Raw genomic sequence first — 18,180 nt, 5'->3', positions numbered from 1 at the left:
TGATCTAGTCATGTTGACCGTCAGAATCAGCAAAAATTACAATAAAATTGCACGTTTTAAAGTAAGGACTACTTGATTGGTGTTTATTTAATTTAAATTAAATTTATAAATTGATGGCTGAGGTGCACAAATGAATAAATGATAAACTATGAAGGATTTTACATCCCTGTTAACCTGAAGACGTCTTGTTTGCTTAATGCTACCTCCAGCTTTTTTTCGTGCGGAAAAATAGAGATAATTCATATTTATTATAAAAAAAAAAGATCACAAATGCAAATCCAAATTTCTTAAAGGCTAAAGTAAAAGTATGCAGCTCCTTCTATGTTTTGATCAGTAGAAAAAGAGCCCAAATGGCTCTCTTACTGTTAAAGGTTGCAGACCAGAACTGTGTTCCCTCGTTTATCGCGGAATTACATTTTGAAAGTTACTCATAAAGGTGAAATCCGGGAATTAGGACTACAGATGTGAAACACTACACACTTTATCCACTTTTCTCAAACAAACATGAAGATTTTCACACTTTTCTATTTTGTTTAAACTCTCAAAGTTCAAAACTTCATAGAAAATGAGTTAAGTTTGACAAAATTTATAATAATATATCACAGGGGCACAGACTGCAGAAAGCTGGAATAAAAAGTCACATGGGTCTAAAAAAATCATTGGTCTCTGATATTGTTCAGGGGGCCAGGCCAGATGTGGCCCGCGGGCCGTTGTTTGAGGATCGATTCTGTCCGATTCCAACGGTTCATCGGGTGAGAAGCTCTGACTCATGGTCTTCACTCTGATTGACCCCAAAAGTAATCTGTCAAGTTGAAGTCGGGGTTCTAGAGAGTTCTCTCATCCATGTCCATCTTCTTTGTGCACTGATTTTCAGTCATGTTGGAACAAGGAGAGGCCATTCCTCCACCATGATCTCCTCTCTACCCTACTTGTCACATTTCTGTCAGATAAAACCAGTCTCCTGCCAACCATCAAACCCAGACTCATGCCTCACATTTCTACATGGAGACGTGATTCCTCATTCCAGAGATCATATCTTAACTGCTTCAGAGCCCATCTGTGCTTTCCACGGCTGCAAGAGCACTTTACAGCGGTTGGTAAGGTTGATTGGTCAGAACTCAATTCATGATGCCGTTACATCAGGGGTGTCAAACTCAAGGGGGCTAAAATCTAAAACGCACCTTAGGTCAGGGATAAACATTTATTGTACACTCTAAAACTAAAATTTTAAAAACATAACTTTTTAACATAATTATGAACTAGATATATAGTTTTACCTGCGATAATGCTAGTGTGAATGCTGTAAGCTGAATTTGGCCGCTGAAGATGCTAGTGCTGATAGCTGAAGATGTTGAAATCGATATCTGAAAACACTGAAGCTGATAGCCAGCTAAAATATTACCTAAATGCCAAATTAGCCTAAAAAACTAGAAAAAAAAAAACTTAGGTTAGCCAAAACAGCTAGCATGTAGCTGAAATATTAGCTAAACTCCAAAACACAAATCTTAATAAATGCCAAAATAGTCCAAAAAGCTATCAGAATGACAATTTTTAAAACTTGAAAACCGTAACTTTATGAATAATAAAAAGGCAGGAATATTATTCCAGAATAAATCAACTTAAACCTTAAATGACTTCCAATATTTTACTTAAAAATATATTTTGTCAAAATTATACAAGTTAGAAATAAGCGCAAAATAACGTCTTTCCATTAAAAACAATAAAATAAAACCATCTGGAGGGCCGGATAGGATTACCTGGAGGGCCAGATCCGGCCCCCGGGCCTTGACTTTGACACGCATGAGAGGCACGCTGAAGGCCACAGAGAGGTCTGCGCTGATGAACTCTGGTGACCTCTTCATCCACAGATCATCTTCTGTCCTTTTACTCATTTTACCTTTTTGTGACTGTGTTGGTGAGCCCCCCAATCACTTCCACTTTGATTGGGGGAAAAAAATATAGAAAACTGATGAATATTAAGTAATCTGGCTGAAAACAGGAGCATCCTGTCACAGAACCACGCTGGAGTTCACTATGTCTTTCTCATGTTTGTGGTGGCATTCTGTATACCTGGAAAAAGCCTTTATACACCTGTAGCCATGACAGCTGTTGGTACATTGGAATTGATCTGTTTAGAGGGGAAAGTAAATCTTCTTCAACCTAGTGAGTTAAATGACATTTTCAGTAAAAGTTTCACTCTCCTGAGCATCTTAAACACCTACCTGTACTGTAGCAGGTCCCAGTGATTAAAACACATTTTCCCTGATTCCTTGGTTTGTTAGCAGGTTAGATGACCCGTAGTCTACTGCTAAAACATTTCTCTCTGAAGGAGCAGTTATCCACACAGACCCTGACCAAAGCATGGACTCTGAAATAAACCTTTACAGGAGAGAAACCAGCCAAGTGATTGATTCTGACCTTTTGAACTGGTTGACTCTGGTCATCTTTAAGGTGATGCTCTCTTGCACAGTCCCAGTCAGAGCGCCGCAAGTTAAATTAAATACACACACTGAGCCTTTGAAGCCACAGCATCAGAATTTTCACAAATTATTTGTTTACCTGTCCAGGGGGGCTGCAGCCTTGCATGCTTTGCTCTGGTATGTTCTGATTGGCTGGACACACCTGATCCAGGTAATTAGCTGCAACTAGGGTGATGGAATTTAAAAAACATGCAGACACACCAGCTCACAGGAGTTCCTCAGTATCAGTCTCTAGAACCACATTTTTGCTGTCAGTTTTAACATCATTTATATTTTTACTCTTGATTAAATGGTCGGTCGAAGGACTGTTTTTTTAATAAAAAATATATGAAAGTAAATCTATTTTAGCTCAAGAACATTTTTTGTCCATTTTACCCGCCTCTGCCAAGATGTCCATGTTCAGAGACCCAAAACGAAATGACAGGCGAGCGAGCATGACGTCAGAAGGACGTCGTTACGTCGTGCAGCATGTGACAGGAAGTCGAAAATGGCGGCTGTGGACGGGGAGTTTTAGGTAAGCGACTAAAAGGAGAGGGAAAACAAAAACAGCTTCTCATGTAGACTCACAGTTCGGACGGTACCAGGCTGAATAGATGGACACAGATCGAACCGGAGCAGAAACCCCGTCTGACCCCGAGCTTAGTGCGCGGGAAGCCCAATGGTCAACTGTTAGCCTGAAAGCTAACATGCTAACAGCTGAGCTCCTACTGACTGTTTTGTTTTTGTATTTTATTAACTGACTGTTTACAGGCTGGTTATTGGACTGCTTAGAGTTTGGTGATCGAACGCTAAATGGCTGTTTTTAGGGTAGTCACGTGACTCGTTATTGACTGGTTATTGGGGTTAACCATGCCAGCAATTGTTCTAATAACCGACTGTTTACAAGTTGATACCGGCGCTTTTTTTGTTGTAACACCAACCCAGATTCTGTCCTGTAACTGACATTGTATTGAAAACAGGTTGATCATTTACCTGTTACTGACTGCTTACAGGCTGGTTCAGTGATTTGTTACTTCCTGTAACAGACCCCAGTAGTTGTCACTGCTTTCTTCATTTTCTAAAATGACTGTTAAGTGTTTACTGACTTGTCTAAGACAGTTTTCTGCCAGCCTAAGATTTGGAGCCTGGTTGTAGGCTGCTTGTTTTATTATTTTAAGCCAATTGTTGACTGCCTGGTTACAGTATGGAGAGAGCAGTGTTTCTAGGAGGGTTGTAAAAGATCAAGTTGCAGCAGCATTGGTCTAAAACCTCAGACATGAACAAGATGTTGTTAATAAAATGGGATGAAGTCGATCGGGTAGTAAAACCTCAATGTCAGGCAAACTTGGTCTGTTTCCCTTCTTGTTCTGTTCTGACAGCACTCCAAACATTACCTGAATAAATTAAAATGACACACTTTATTTAACCACGATGATAAAAACAGTCCAACAGACTCAAAATGCGGGTTTGAATGTTTGAAGCTGTTATGTCAAAGAGATTTTGTTGCTTAAAATTATAAGTACCACCAAGAAAAAAAGTTTCTGTTAAGACATTTTCATTTATAATAATAAATGAATTATAATAATCTTGGTCAGGAGTGTCAAACTCAATTGCACGGGGGGCCAAAATCCAAAACACACCTTAGGTCACGGGCCGAACAGGATGAACATTTATTGAACACTCTAAAACTACATTTTTAAAACTTTAAAACCGTAACTTTTTAACATAATTATGAACTACATATATAATATTACCTGTGATGATTCTAGTGTGAATGCTGCAAATGAATTTGGCTCCTGAAGATGCTGACATTGATGATTAAAAACACTGAAGCTGATAGCCACTAAAATATTAGCTAAATGCCAAATCTGTTTAAAAAAAATGTTGGTTAGTCAAAACAGCTAGAATGTAGCTGAAATATTGGCTAAACTTCAAAATACCCTAAAGACATCTTAGTAAATGCCAAATAATCCAAAAAGCTAGCAGAATACCATTTAAAAAATATAAAACAATAACTCTTTAAAATAATTAAAATTAAAAAAAGGCAGTAATATTCAATATCTTACTCTCCATAAAAATATATTTTGTCAAAATTATACAATTTAGAAATGAGTGCAAGGTAACATCGGGCCATTAAAAAAATAAAATAAAATGATCTGGAGGGCCAGATCCGGCCCCTGTGGGCCTTGACTATGACACGTGATCCAGATTGTAATCATTTAAGTTAAAAAGACTATCATTTTGCCACAAAGTTAATGGAATCTTTTGGGATCAGTTCATGGACCATGTATTGATTCACAACCCTAGTTTCTATAGTGAGCACTGGATCAACTTGAATGAGTCCAGATGTCCTGCTCCTATCTTCAAATAGAAACAGTTACAAACATATTTTTTTTATTTTATTTTACCAATGTGTCTTTGTGTGTGTGTACATTATACAGCTTGTTAAAGACCTTACATTTATTCCTGCGCGATGCCAGGTTCAACCATAGATCCACCTGTGGATGCATGTTAGTGGAGAACTGAGTTCCCGTCAGGTGCAGATAACCTGGTATTTTTCTGTGCCCGCATCAACGATGCTTGGTCCCATTGGTCCTTGGTGTGTTGGTGGGCCGTCCCACTTGTGTAACTTTGTGTTGTTTTATTTTTTTGTGCAACTGTTTTGTGTTTCAGCAGGAAGCACCCCAGTACCGTGGACGTTTTGGATCAAGTGTGGCGCCCCGCAGAGATCAACATGAACCTACAACAACCCGCTCCCCTCATTCCGCCCGTCCACCCGGATGTGGAGATGAAACCTCTCCCCTTCTACGACGTTCTGGACGTCCTCATCAAGCCCTCCAGTCTGGGTGTGTGATGTTTGCAGGGTTTGATCGATAAGATCAGCTTTGATTTTCATTCCGGTCAGACTCCACAGAAACCAAACGAAGGAAGATGAGTTCTCTGTCTGAATCATACATGCAGAATCATCATGCAGTTTTTAGCAGAAAAGAAAAACCGATGGTTGTTCTAAATCCCTGTATGCAGCTCTAGCCTGTGGAATCACAGACATGACACATGGGTCAGGGTAATACAGAAAAGTTGAACCATTCCCGCCTGACAGCAGATGTTTGAGAGCAGTGACTTCACTTCCAGTGTTATAGAGCAGATGTTCAGTAGCAGTCGAGTCAGATCAGAGTTTTGTAAGCAGATGTTTGGTTGGAGGCGTCTAAAGCAGATTTAAAGAGTTCAAAATGGCTGATACGATGACATTCACGATGCGTTTGTTATATTAACAGTAGGGCTGGGAATCGATAAAAAAAAATTTAACTTAATTAATCGCAAATCTGGAAAAATGAATCGCCATTAATTGTTAGTTACAATATTTGCCAGCCACTTATTATTTGCAAGTAATTACAATGTGAAATCACACGCAAAATTATATATTTAGAACATTTATTTCTAACCCTTTTGGAACCTAGAGGCTAAAATTCAATTTTTGTCTACTTTTGAATTTACCTCTGTATTATGAATTGACGTTCATTCTCCTCCTTATTTATGAAAATAAAAGATTTCTTTTGTTCAAAAACTAAAAATAAATGCCATGTTATCTCTTTAATTTAATAAAATTTCAATCACAGAATATAAAAAACTTAGTTTATTTTAGACACAGTTTTATTACGCTGACCTCACAGCTGCACAGCAGGACCCCTGCTGGTGTTAATAAATATGAACTCATCAATTTTGAATTATTAATCTTGTGCATTAATGTGTCAACTTTCACAGCCCTAATAAATATATATCTTTTTATCTTTTTGGAATTAATATTTCATTATTCCAGGTCAATTACTTGACAGGATTACAGTTTTTGAATTATGGTTAAATCAAAAATAACCATAATTTCTTTTCACAAATGTTTCTTTGTTTTATGCTTTTTGTCCCAATTTCCAGCTTCTTTAAAGCTGACCAGAAGGGATTCTCTTTCCTCCTTTAACACACCTGTGGAACTTTAAACCTAGACTGTGTGACTCCCACCCCTCATAATTAAGTCAGTTTTCTGTTGGTGGCTCCAGAACATGGACTTTGTGGAGAGGATTTTGTCTTTATGGCGTAATTACTTTTTTTTCTTCGGAGCACAAATTTTTCCTGCAGCAGAGCGTCCTATCATAGTACTACCACCTCTGTGCTTCATGATGAGGTAGTGTTCAGGTGTCTGCTGCTTGTGTTTGGTCTCAGTGGGTAACATGTTGGTGTCTGCAGGAGTAAGTGCTGCACAGAGGTACCACCAGGAGAAATACTTCATCTTTGCACTGACGCCGCAGCAGGTCCGGGAGGTTTGCATATCCAGGTGAGTCATTTTTGGAACGTCTGCCGTGTTATTGGGACCCCCATGACTGATCGCTGCTCCTCTTCTCAGGGACTTCTTACCTGGAGGCAGGAGGGACTACTTAGTTCAGATCCAGCTGAGGTAAGAAGTTTGATGTTTCTCATCATTTCTGATTCAGTTTAGACTCAGTTTGACACCCCCGTCTTAGAGCGAGTTCTCACACCTTTACTGTGTTTTCATGTGCAGTCAGTGTGAGAGAAGTCTCCTCGTCTCATTAGGACAATGCTGAAACTGCTCGTTCTTTAGAGTGAGAGGAACAGAGTTCTGGTTATCTTATGATCATGTGTAGAAATGAGAGAACACTGGAATCCCTTCATGTTTTTCTCTGGGTCATGAGTTCCCAGATCAGGACGGCAGAGCCTGCAGACAGGCTGTGGGCCTCTGCTTCAGCTGCAGCATCAGTTCCTCTGCTGATGATCTCCATGAAGAAAGCTGAGCAGATGGTTTTAGTAATGATGTGAAAAACCGTTAATGGGCAACAATGTGATTTCAGTTCAGTTTCTGAAGTCCTGCTGTGTGCTCAGGTTCTGCCTGTCGGAGACCAGCTGTCCTCAGGAGGACAACTACCCTAACGGTCTGTGCATCAAGGTCAACGGAAAGCTGTTTCCTCTGCCTGTGAGTACTGAACCCTGCAGAGCATCAACCTCTTCACGTGAACTGATCCAGCCTCGTCCTCCCTCAGGGTTTTGCCCCACCCACAAAGACTGGCGTGGAGCAGAAGAGACCGGGACGTCCTCTGAACATCACGTCCCTCGTCAGACTGTCCTCCGCAGTGCCCAACCAGATCTCAGTGACGTGGGCGCCTGAAATCGGAAAGGTCTGAGGACGTGGACCGGGTTTGAGGGTGGAGTCGAGGCCAGAACTTTAACACTTGTGTGTTCTGTTTCAGACCTATTCCATGTCTGTGTACCTGGTGAGGCAGCTGACTTCACCCCTCCTGCTGCAGAGGCTGAAGATGAAGGGCATCAGGAACCCGGACCACTCCAGAGCTCTGAGTAACTATCTTCATAACTGTCCTGCATCATCTTCATTATAACTGTTCATCCTCTCTGACCCCCCCTCCTTCTTTGTTTCAGTCAAAGAGAAGCTGACAGCAGATCCTGACAGCGAGGTCGCCACCACCAGTCTGCGGGTGTCCCTCATGTGTCCAGTAAGTTGACCCATCTGAGTCTTTTCACTGAGGGCCTTTCTGATTGGCTAAAGTGAGCATCAGTCACCTGCAGTTGGAATCAGGACAGTGTTTGTCCTCTTTCACCTGTTGAGCTACAGATGTAGTCTAGTAGTGTGAATGCTGCGGAGTGTTCACACTCTAGTCATCCATTATTCTTCCTTATGTTTTTTTTGTCCGTCCGTAGCTCTTCAACTCCTTCACTTAATCAGCTCATTCAGCTTTCAAAATATTTGTCTCTTTTAGTAGATGGATGCTCGAAAGTTTCAACTTCATAATAACTCCATTGAAAATGTCTTAAGGATTCCTCAAAATCCCCTTTTTCAGCTAAAAACTTTCAGCTGTACAAAAGAAAAAGATCAAGAGCACCTTCAACTACAGAAACCATTCAACTTTTAAACTACTCAGCAGACTTTGGGATCTTAAACTTGTATTTTTAATTTTAGAATGGTTGCGGTTTTTAAGATATCGCAGTTCAAAGTCGACACATCATGTTTGAGTCAGTTTCCAGTTATGAATGTAATCTGACCGTCAGTTTGAACTAGTCAAAGTCCGCTGATGGACTCTTCCATCTTCACTACTGAGGAAGTCCTGGTTAGTTTATTTTCCTCCCCTTAGTAATCTGATTACCAGCAGGTCATCTGATCTGATTTGAGGTCTAACACACATACAGATACCACCATCATTAGAATCAGAAGCAACTTTATTTCCACATATGAGGAATTTGTCTTGGTGATGGTGGTGCTTACATGAATAAATAAAAACACAATTAAGTAAGAAGGGAAAAGGAAATATTACGACATATATATATATACATACACACACGCTTTGTAACTATAGTAAAAAGCATGACATAAAAAAATAGAATCTTAAAAAGCTACATGCAGAAAAAGTGTCTGTGAAAACTGATCCAGACTGTCGCTAATGTGCATGTGATGGATCTGCCCAACATGACAATAGACTTAAGAGTCAGGGGGGGCATCATCCTCCATAAAACATAAAGATCGATGGTCCTTCCAAAAAACGTGGAAATAGTGAGAAGTCTAAAGCTGCCATTGACTTATATAGACATTTAAGATCAGTCTAAACGTTCATTATTGAGAGTTAACTCACTCAGATCTTGTTCAAATGTTTTCTAGAAGTTCTCCTTTATCAGCTGACAGCAATAATTTACTAGTGAAAAGTCACATTCTAGTTTTTCCAGATCTGTTTGTACAACTGTAACACAGCAGTAAACAGACATCTATACCATTCCAATATGGAGAACAACTGTCCAACCAGTGGTCTTCAGTTCCACTATCAGCACATTACTGAATCCCCCTTTCCCCCTCCTCGTTGCTGAGAGTTCTCTTGTTTACACTCTCCTGTTAGCTTACTGCCCCACAACCAAAACCTAATATTAGTGTTGCAACATAAAAGGCGAGCATGTTTGGAGCTATCCAGCCGTACAGTTTAGATCCAGATTCCATCTAAGACAAATAAAACAAAGATGTTCATGGATCAATTTGTCTGCAAGTGGATGAATCAGAAGGGGTGTGTGGTTCACTGATTTTAGCTTCTATGACATAAATAAGCTCTTTTCCAACAGCATTTTACCATCTGCTCCTGATTCACATCACATGCACTGTTGTCATCACAATGTGTCTTTAACTCCTCTATGGACTGGATTCTTCCAGTATTTACGTCAGCTCTCTGACATACATCCTGAACTCTGTCAGAATGCAGCAGCCTGTCTGAACATTCAGACTATGGACTCTAAGTGATTTAACTTTGGTCTAAATCCCAGGACCCCCCACCCCCCAGAGCTGGGAGACATTCACTTTTGTGTTGACGTTTTATTTTAGGAGTGTGTTCTGATTCGTGGCCTCTCCATCGTGAGGTTCTGCTGCTCCTGGTTCTTCTGCGTCTGACTCATCTTCTGTCTCGTCTTGCAGCTGGGGAAGATGCGTCTGACGGTGCCGTGCAGGGCGGTGACGTGCTCCCACCTGCAGTGCTTTGACGCTGCCCTCTACCTGCAGATGAATGAGAAGAAGCCCTCCTGGATCTGTCCTGTCTGTGACAAGAAGGCTGCGTACGAGAACCTCATCATCGACGGGTCGGTTTCCTGCACACCTTCATCTGCACAAGCTTCCCGTGAGCCTCTACAAGCTCACATAGTGCAGCTGAAGCACCTGATTCAATCATTCTAAGAAATTCTTAGAATTAAAGTGCAATTTTAAGTTGAATTTTCTTTAAATTTGTCCTCCATAATGAGAAGAAAATGCCAGAAAAACATGTTAAAAACATCAAAACTCTATCTTCATGAACGTCAAACTGACTCTTAGGAGGATTAGCTCACTGGTGATGGGGAGGAGTTCATTAGTGATGGAGACCAGCAGGAGTTGGTCATCATTTCTGATGGGCAGCAGCCCCTCACCATGCACATGTTCTCCCGACTCAAATGTTTCTTTTCTCGCTTCAGCTTGTTCCTGGAGATCCTGAACGACTGCTCAGACGTGGACGAGATCAAGTTCCTGGAGGGGGGAACCTGGTGCCCCATGAGGCCAAAAAAAGAGGCGCTGAAGGTTCCCTCCCAGCCGGCTGCAAAAGCAGACTGTACGTACCCCACTGTATCCGGCATGAACCCCGTCCTGCTGCAGCCCTGCTCTTTGAAACGGGAACTTCTGAGTCAAACATCATTGAAACTAGAACATTTGCATTACCTGCCATAATGCTAGTGTGGATGCTTTTTGGTGCAAGTAGTTGCTGAAAATGCTGAAGTTTCTTGATGAAAATTGTGATGCAATTTACTTTAATTGCTGAAGGGATTTACTGAAAATGCAAAAGCTATTTGCAAAACTTTACATTTGCTAAAAGACTGGAAATTTTGTTCAAGAACTATGAACGAGTGCTGAAGTTGACCTAAATTTATGAAAAATTTAAGGTAGAATTGCTTTTAAATCCCTTAGACATGTAAATTCTACAAAAATATTAAGTGTGGTGCTTAAATATGAGCTAAACTACAAATTAGCCCAAAAAACCTCAGCAGATGACAAATTAACCAAAAAAGCTAACGCATTGCCTAAATACTAGCTAAACTCCAAAATAGTCTAAAATTCCTCAGTAAACTAAATTAGTCAAAACGTTAGCATGTTGCTAAAATAGAAGCTAAACTCTAAATTAACCTATAAAACCTCAGTAGATTACTAAATATCCAAACACATTAGCATGTTGCTAAAATATTAGCTAAACTCATTTAAAAAAAAAAAAATTACAATAAAAGATGAAAACATCGTCCATGATTATATTTAAAGGTTTGTTGCTAATCTAAAAATTTTGAAATTTGTAGAATTTCTCATTCATTTCCTCTGGTGCATATTTTGCTCAGTATTTAAAAAAACTATAAAGTTTATGAATCCCAAAAATACAAGCAGTAATGTCCTGAACGAGCTGAACGTTTTGATACCAAGATTACTGAAATCACTGAAAGTTTGATTGAGTTTTTATATGCTGTAAAACATACAGAGAGGAGCAGGAGAATCACTATAGTGTGAATGTTTAGTAAACATTCACACTATAGCAAAAAATATATTTAAAAAAGTAAATATGTCAATAAGGAAAATAAAAGGTCTGGCCAAGAATTTTCATTGAATGAAAAAATTCCAGTCACTAATGTTTTTTTTTCTAAAACTAAGATTTTTTGCTGATCAAAAATTGTCTTTACAAGATAGTTTTTCCTGTAAGACAGAAAATTAGACACATTTTCTTAAAACGAGGGTCTTTTAACTTTAAGAATAGCAGAGGGGTTTAGGGGTCACACGAGCCCCCAGATAGTTTCCCAGCGACGTCAGGAACAGGACACGGAGCTTCTTTCCAACAGGAAGTCGCGTGCTGTTCTTAGTTTTGTTGATTGTCCTCCTCTGTCTTTCAGCCTTCACTCCTGTGCGGCAGCCGTCGGTGGTGGCCCCCCCTGCAGAGCCCAGCTCCACCAAGAAGGCCGACGTGATCGACCTGACTCTGGAGAGCTCGTCCTCCTCCGACGAGGACTCGGACCCGCCTCTGAAGAAGCAGTGCGTCTTCATCTCCAAGAACGGCGAGATGCACGCCAAAGGGTGAGCGGGTTCTCATCCGGAAATGAATTTATTACCAAGAGTTTAAATCCAGATGAAAACACTTCTTCAAACCAGCTTTTCTGATCAGATTAGAGAGAAGATGTGATTTCTTCAGAGCAGTCTGCATCTTAACTCTCTTTTCTCAGCATTTCACTTCAGTCTTTCTGAAGCTTTCATTACTCACTCTCTGAAGGAAAAGGTTTTCCTGCATACAGTCGAAAACATTTTAAGTGAAAAGAAGGAGCCATCGTCGTCTTCCTCTGATACCCGGGCTGTCATCAGAGCTGCTGTGTACCAAGCCTGTATCTTCTGTGAGAAACCCAAGCATCAAATGTTGAAGTTCCTCTGACAGCTGCTGTAGGCTGTCCCAGTGGAGTCCATTCACATGAGAATAAAGAAATGCTACATGTCTCATTTCTGACCACAGAGTATTAGGGGGTCTAAAAGAGAAGAAAGGTCAACATTTTACATGAATAAAACTATAAATTTACGATTTAAAAAGTTTTAGTTTTATTCATTTGCAAAGAGTAAAGCAGAATCGGTGAGATTCTTGAGCAGCATGATCTCCATCCCACATGAATTAAACGAGGAATGTTCATTCGTCTCTGAACATTTTAAAAGCTGCATGTAACATCTTAATTTTGATGCTTGATCTTTTCCATGTAAAATTGTAGATTTTTTTTAATATATATAATACAACTTTTTTCTCATAATTGTACAATTCTATTCGTGTAAAATGTTGACTTCTTTTTGTACATTTATTGTCATATGTGTTCATTTTTCTTTTTCAGTGATGGTCCTAATACTCTGTTGTAATTTTCTAGTCATGAAAAATGTTTTTTTTTAAAAGAAAAAAAAAGAGCAAAATTTTATGTATTTGGGGGGGCTTTAATTAACTAAATAAGTGTCACTTTTTCCTGCCCAGTAAGCCATGTTTGAAATGTTTTTTTTTTTCTTTCATTAGTGGACGGGGCATTTCTGTTAAAAGTTTCACATCAAGCATCCTGAGCTGCTTTACTTTCATGAGTCTTCATTTCTGGGTGGGACTGGTCGTCTTCTGGAGCCCACAGACATCCTTAGATTCTCAAAAGTAGTAGTCACGTGTTAAAAATGGAATCGGTACTTTCCTAAAGCAGCTGCACTGACTACTAAAGTGACACCTCCAAGCTAGCTAAGTCTACGAAAAACAAAAGTATTAGGAAACTTTCAATTGGCAGAAAAGATCCAGAGAGGAAACAGATCCTTCAAAATAAAAGACATCTGCATTTAATAGACAGAAACCAGGAAGGAGTCTTTGCTCCAAAGATGGATTTATGGTGACAGTTGTTCCCACAGACCATAATAATAATGCAGAATATTCAGTAAGTGGGTGTCCCATGTTACACTGATGCCGCTCATCCATCACTTTAAAGTCAGACGAATCATCTGATTTTTTTCACTGTATCACATTTTAATGGTTCCTCCATGAAATCTAACATGAATCTGGAGGAGACAGGTTCATCTGTGGAAATGTTATCTAAAATCTACATTGCTCCTGGATAATGTTTGAGATTTAACGCTCTGTGATGTTTCCTGTCAGGGTGTTGGCGTACCAGCCCACCGTGCGCATGCCCAACGTGCCGACCCTGGACGCGCCCTCGTACCTCAGCTCCACCCTGACTGACTATGCGGTGCCTTACCACCCGTCGGCTCTGGCCACCATCCCCGCAGACATGCAGAGTGAGTGTTCTCCTCAGAACCAGACGCAAAACCTTCACAGCTGGGGTTCTAACCGGATTCTAACCTTTTCTCTCCTGCAGGTCTGGATTTGTTTTCTTTAATTCAAGCAGACTCCCAGGTGAGAGCAAAGCTACATGGAGGAATGAAAGACGCCTTTTCCTCATAGGAGATCTCTGATGTATTGTTCAAAACTTTAGTAGTTTCATTTACAGGCAGGAAAAGGACAGTAAACAAAGGCGGAAAGGACACTTTTGTTTTCAATTCTGGATTGACTCATGAATTAATAAATCTTTGACACATTATGGAGAAAAAATATGGAGGGAAATTTTTTGGCACCATATTGCAAGAAAAAGTTACAGTTTTGAGAAATTGTATAAATTGAAAACAAAATATAAAGTGTTAAAAAAACCATAATTTGCAAATGAAATATTTAATATTTGCTTTTAAAAAACTGTTTTTGCGTTTGCAATTTTTTTTATTGCTTGCGAAAAAAATATTTTTGCATTTGCAGAATGAGACTAATGTAACCCTGAGAGAATATTTTGAATGCAAAATCAAAGATAGGACCAAAGCGAGATGAGGCACTACACGTCTTTTTTTAAAGAAAAAAAAAGTTTGACAGGCAAAAATATTTTTTGCAAGCAAAAAAAATTGCAAACGCAAAAAAAAAGTTTTTTAAAGCAAATATTAAATATTTTATTTGAAAATTATAATATTTTTTCTTAACACTTTACATTTTGTTCAGAACTTTGACATTTTTTCATCTCAAAACTGTGACTTTTGCTTTCAATCTGGTGGCGCAAAAACAGACTCACCCCAATTTGTGTGTATGTATTCTTGATTTGTAACGCATACAATATATTTTGTGCATAAGTACAAAAATTCTGAAATTCAACAAAATACAAATTCCAATTTACACATGCACAAATTAAAATTACAACAGCTTGAATTGAAACTAGCTAAATGCACAAACCTTTAAAAATTATGCACAAATCGCTTGTTAAGCACACACAGAACAACATTTACACACAAATCTGATGAGACTGTTTTCACGTCTCAGAGATTCATCCCTAAACGATACGTTTAAATGCTGCTTCGAATGCTGCGTCATCAGTTTTCTTTTTAGCTCCTTTGAACTTAGATTGTGAAAATTATCTGGTGAAATCTCAAACACATATTCTTTGATAATTAATATAAAAAAGTATACTGGACTCAGTTTTCTTAGCATTGATGTAAGAGAATTGACGTCAATCCACCTCAGTGAGTTGTTCACGCTCTTGGTAATAGAAAGATATTAAAACTAATTTCTACCACAACCAGGAGTTTGCCAAACAAACTGGACATTTCCTGAAGCTGCAGCTGTTTTTAGCACTAATCAGCGGAAAGGTTTTCATTTCCTTTCTTTAGAGAAGCCGGTCAGCGAGCAGGTGAAGCAGTTTACTGAGTCCACACACCTCAGTGGTGATTTTCATCACAAGCAGTGGAAAGCTTGGTCAGGCTGACGCTGAAGCTGCCCTCTCATCTCCTCAGCATTACCGGCCGCAGATGTTCCTGGGTAACCTGACGGAGAGCGTGCAGAGCTCCACCGTCTCCGCCAGCAGCTCCGCCTCCAGCAGTCTATACAGCAGCATCCACGCCGACGGCTCCATCCACGAGGCTCGGGTCATCGCAGGCGGAGGAGGGGGTGGAGGAGTGAACAGCAGCATGTCGGATGTCATCTCCCTGGACTGAAAGGGGCCTGCTCTCCTGGTGGTGAGGGCTCGGAGCACGAGGACAGTGAGGCGGCGCCATCTGAAGCCTCTGAGCGTTCACCGTGCTCCACACCGGCTGAAGGTTTTCCCTCTGGACTGTAGGGCTGTGACTCCTGAGTCACGTCAGGTTCCATTATTGGACGCTCCTCTCATTCTGAGCAGAGAACAGATGCGCCAACCTGAGGAACAGGAAGCCCCGCCCACAGTGGCCTGGACATCAAATGGATGTTTGTTAGGTTATTACACAGAATTTGTACTTGGACTGTGATGTGAGCCGGTTCCAGGCAGGCTGCAGACGGACAGCAGATGGATCCAAGTCAGACTGCAGAAGGATCGCAGACGGATCCAAGAAAGGCTGCAGACGGGTTGCAGACGGATCCAAGAAAAGCTGCAGACTGACTGCAGATCTTTGTGAAAGCAGACATCCTCATCATTCAGACTAGATGTTGATAAACGCTCCTCATTCCAGACGGAGGCCCGTGTGCTGAGTCAGCCTTCGGTCCCTGATCGAGTCCCGCTGGTCCAGCAGCAGCTTCCTCAACTGTCCTCTCAGCTTCAGAGCATCAGGCTGTGTTCTTGTTGGAGAAGACCAGCTGACTCTGAGATGTCTGCATCTACATTTCCTCCTCCATGAAGACCGCGGCAGCTGCTGCACCAGAACATTAGAGCTCCAGAAGCTCTGTCTCAGGAACCACAAGTCCATTGAACACCAGCTCCTGGACTCAGACTTCAGTTTTATTTAATTTTTTTGTCGTTCCATGTGATGATTTTCAGACAGCTCCTGAGCTCCAGCACCAAGACCAGATGTGTTCCTGCGAGCAGGTCTGACCCGTCTCCCTCTCAGGTTTCCTCTTCAGCTGCATGTTGTGTTGTTCAGTGTTCTGATTGTGGGTTCTCCTCCTGTTTACCTCCAAGTCCAGAGAGTGGTCAGATGTTCCCCTTCAGCTCAGAGCTGCACGGAGGTCTGTGTATGTTCTAGAAGTGTGTGACCATCGTAACTGCATCACTTCCTGTGATCACATGACCGAATGAAGTCAGGCTAAAACCTGGAGCACCAGAACCAGAGGTCCGGTTTAGAGCAGAAGCCAGCTGGAGTGAATCATGAGCTGCTTTCACTGTCACATGTCATGATGTGTTTTTCTGTTTTCAACCTCAATAAACGGTCCAGTTAAGCTTTTCTTAACACTCTGGTTTTTGGTTGGTTTCTCGAGCTGACACTGGCCACGCCTCCTCCTCATCTTGTCTGAAGCTCTGCTTCACAGTTCCTCAGGTTGTGCTTCTGTTTCTGTCCAAACTGGAGGAGGAGGAGGATGAAGGTGGGGATGTTTTGTTTTTTTCTCAGCATCCAATGTCTCTGCTCACTCTCTCCCAGGAAATGATGATGATGATGCAGTTTTATTTGGTCCTGAGTTCTGCAGTTTGTCACATACACTTCAGCCACTGATGCTGGCACTTTAACAGATAAGAACTCATCCTGTCCTCAGTGAAACATCAGGTCTTTGACACCCTCCGCCCTGCAGCCCAGTGGAGATGAAGCTGGGAGGGGAACCCGTCCGGTCCAGCTGTTCTTCAGCTCCTGTCCACTGTTGAATGTGAAGGACTCCACTGTTGCATTTTCCTTTAATCTGTTTAACTTGTTAACTCGTATCAATTTAGTTTAAGTTGTTTGCTTTGGTTTTCTTTCTGGAAGACTGTGGCTAACTAATTTTATTTTGTAATTTCGGGTAAACTTGTTACTGTAGTTCAGGGGTCTGCAACCTGCGACTCTGGAGGTTTTACTCTCCATTGTGGCTCTGTGGTTAAAAAAAATAAAAAGTGAATCACAAGTTCAGCAAAAAAAATTTTGACAGATTTTATTTAACAAGGTTTACCACAAAAAAACAAACAATTTGAGGTTAGTAAACAGCCAGAATTTAGACAATTTGTGAACATGTTAAAAGATTTTAGGTGCCCCTTATGGTTTGGAACATACAGTAAGGGTCTCTGATTTCATTTTGGCTAATTAGATTTACATTTTTTTTTCACTGAAAAGCACAACAAAAAGTAAAGGATTTTTTTTAAATCACTGCTGACATTACACTACCTACTACTACAGTTGTTGCATTGAGCTGATCCTTTGTGACATAAGAGGTCTTTTATTTTGAAAGGAAGGTGTGAACCTCTGTCCAAAGTTATGGAAAAGGCAATTTTCTTTTTATACATATTTTTTTATTTATGCAAAAAAAGGTTATTTGCATTTACTATAATACCAATGACATAAATACAAACCAGTGTCTTATATTTCTAAAGGGTGAATTGAGACTTTATGGCTCCTACTGGGTTGTCTGTGAGAATCCACCTGAATGGTTCTTAGAGTAGTAAAGGTTGCAGATCTCTGCTCTAGTTTAACCTTTTTTTTTAACTTGTCCTGTCCAACAGCTGAGCAAACAGATGTGGGCTGAGAGCCTCTAGTGTTGGGCAGATTTTACTGTCACATCAGGGATTTATTGAGTATAAACCCCTGTTGCAGCTGCGTCTTTGCCTCACCACTCTCTCCAATCCTGTGAGATCTCAGCTCTCTATTTCCACTTTATTTAAGTGCTGAGTTATTGAAGATTTTTAGTTCCATCAGACTCTGAATCCCCCCCCC

At 40.5% G+C, this 18,180-nt stretch overlaps 1 protein-coding gene and 1 long non-coding RNA gene across 6 annotated transcripts; one reads left to right on the top strand and one right to left on the bottom strand.

Moving 5' to 3' along the window:
* Positions 1-1,746: 1,746 nt before the first annotated feature.
* On the bottom strand, positions 1,747-2,660 carry LOC112137710. Of its 2 annotated transcripts, XR_002917593.2 has the most exons (4): positions 2,560-2,660; positions 2,223-2,379; positions 2,071-2,128; positions 1,747-1,937 (listed from the first exon to the last, which is right to left on the bottom strand). It is a non-coding gene; the product is annotated as an uncharacterized LOC112137710 (long non-coding RNA). The 2 variants fall into 2 exon arrangements; XR_004948427.1 differs by lacking the exon at positions 2,560-2,660 and having other exon boundaries at positions 2,223-2,516.
* Positions 2,661-2,705: 45 nt separating this feature from the next.
* Positions 2,706-16,734, top strand: pias2 (protein inhibitor of activated STAT, 2). 4 transcript variants are annotated; one of them, XR_002917592.2, is made up of 15 exons: positions 2,706-2,994; positions 5,133-5,305; positions 6,696-6,783; positions 6,853-6,903; positions 7,347-7,437; positions 7,505-7,639; positions 7,712-7,817; positions 7,899-7,972; positions 9,925-10,085; positions 10,452-10,585; positions 11,901-12,081; positions 13,661-13,800; positions 13,881-13,918; positions 15,331-16,373; positions 16,472-16,734. XR_002917592.2 is itself a non-coding variant. In XM_024260150.2 (14 exons), exons 1-14 carry the CDS (start codon positions 2,870-2,872, stop codon positions 15,529-15,531), a joined length of 1,695 nt encoding a protein of 564 aa, XP_024115918.1. In that variant the 5' UTR covers positions 2,706-2,869; the 3' UTR covers positions 15,532-16,734. The 4 variants fall into 4 exon arrangements, 2 of the variants coding, with proteins under 2 accessions (XP_024115918.1, XP_024115917.1); XR_002917591.2 differs by having other exon boundaries at positions 16,467-16,734; XM_024260150.2 differs by having other exon boundaries at positions 5,136-5,305; positions 15,331-16,734.
* The last annotated feature ends 1,446 nt before the right edge of the window (positions 16,735-18,180 follow it).

This window comes from Oryzias melastigma, linkage group LG9, assembly GCF_002922805.2.
Source record: "Oryzias melastigma strain HK-1 linkage group LG9, ASM292280v2, whole genome shotgun sequence".
Lineage (NCBI taxonomy): Eukaryota > Metazoa > Chordata > Actinopteri > Beloniformes > Adrianichthyidae > Oryzias > Oryzias melastigma.
The sequence above is the reverse complement of the archived record's forward strand: the minus strand, read 5'-3'. Positions and strand labels throughout refer to the sequence as shown.

What these genes read in the sequence shown, in the direction of transcription:
- pias2 (XM_024260149.2), top strand. Translation starts at nt 2,870, where the DNA reads ATGTCCATGTTCAGAGACCCAAAACGAAATGACAGGCGAGCGAGCATG. An exon ending in CATCAAGCCCTCCAGTCTGG is followed by an intron (nt 5,306 to 6,695) that starts GTGTGTGATGTT and finishes TGGTGTCTGCAG; the next exon opens with GAGTAAGTGCTGCACAGAGG. An exon ending in GGGCGCCTGAAATCGGAAAG is followed by an intron (nt 7,640 to 7,711) that starts GTCTGAGGACGT and finishes GTTCTGTTTCAG; the next exon opens with ACCTATTCCATGTCTGTGTA.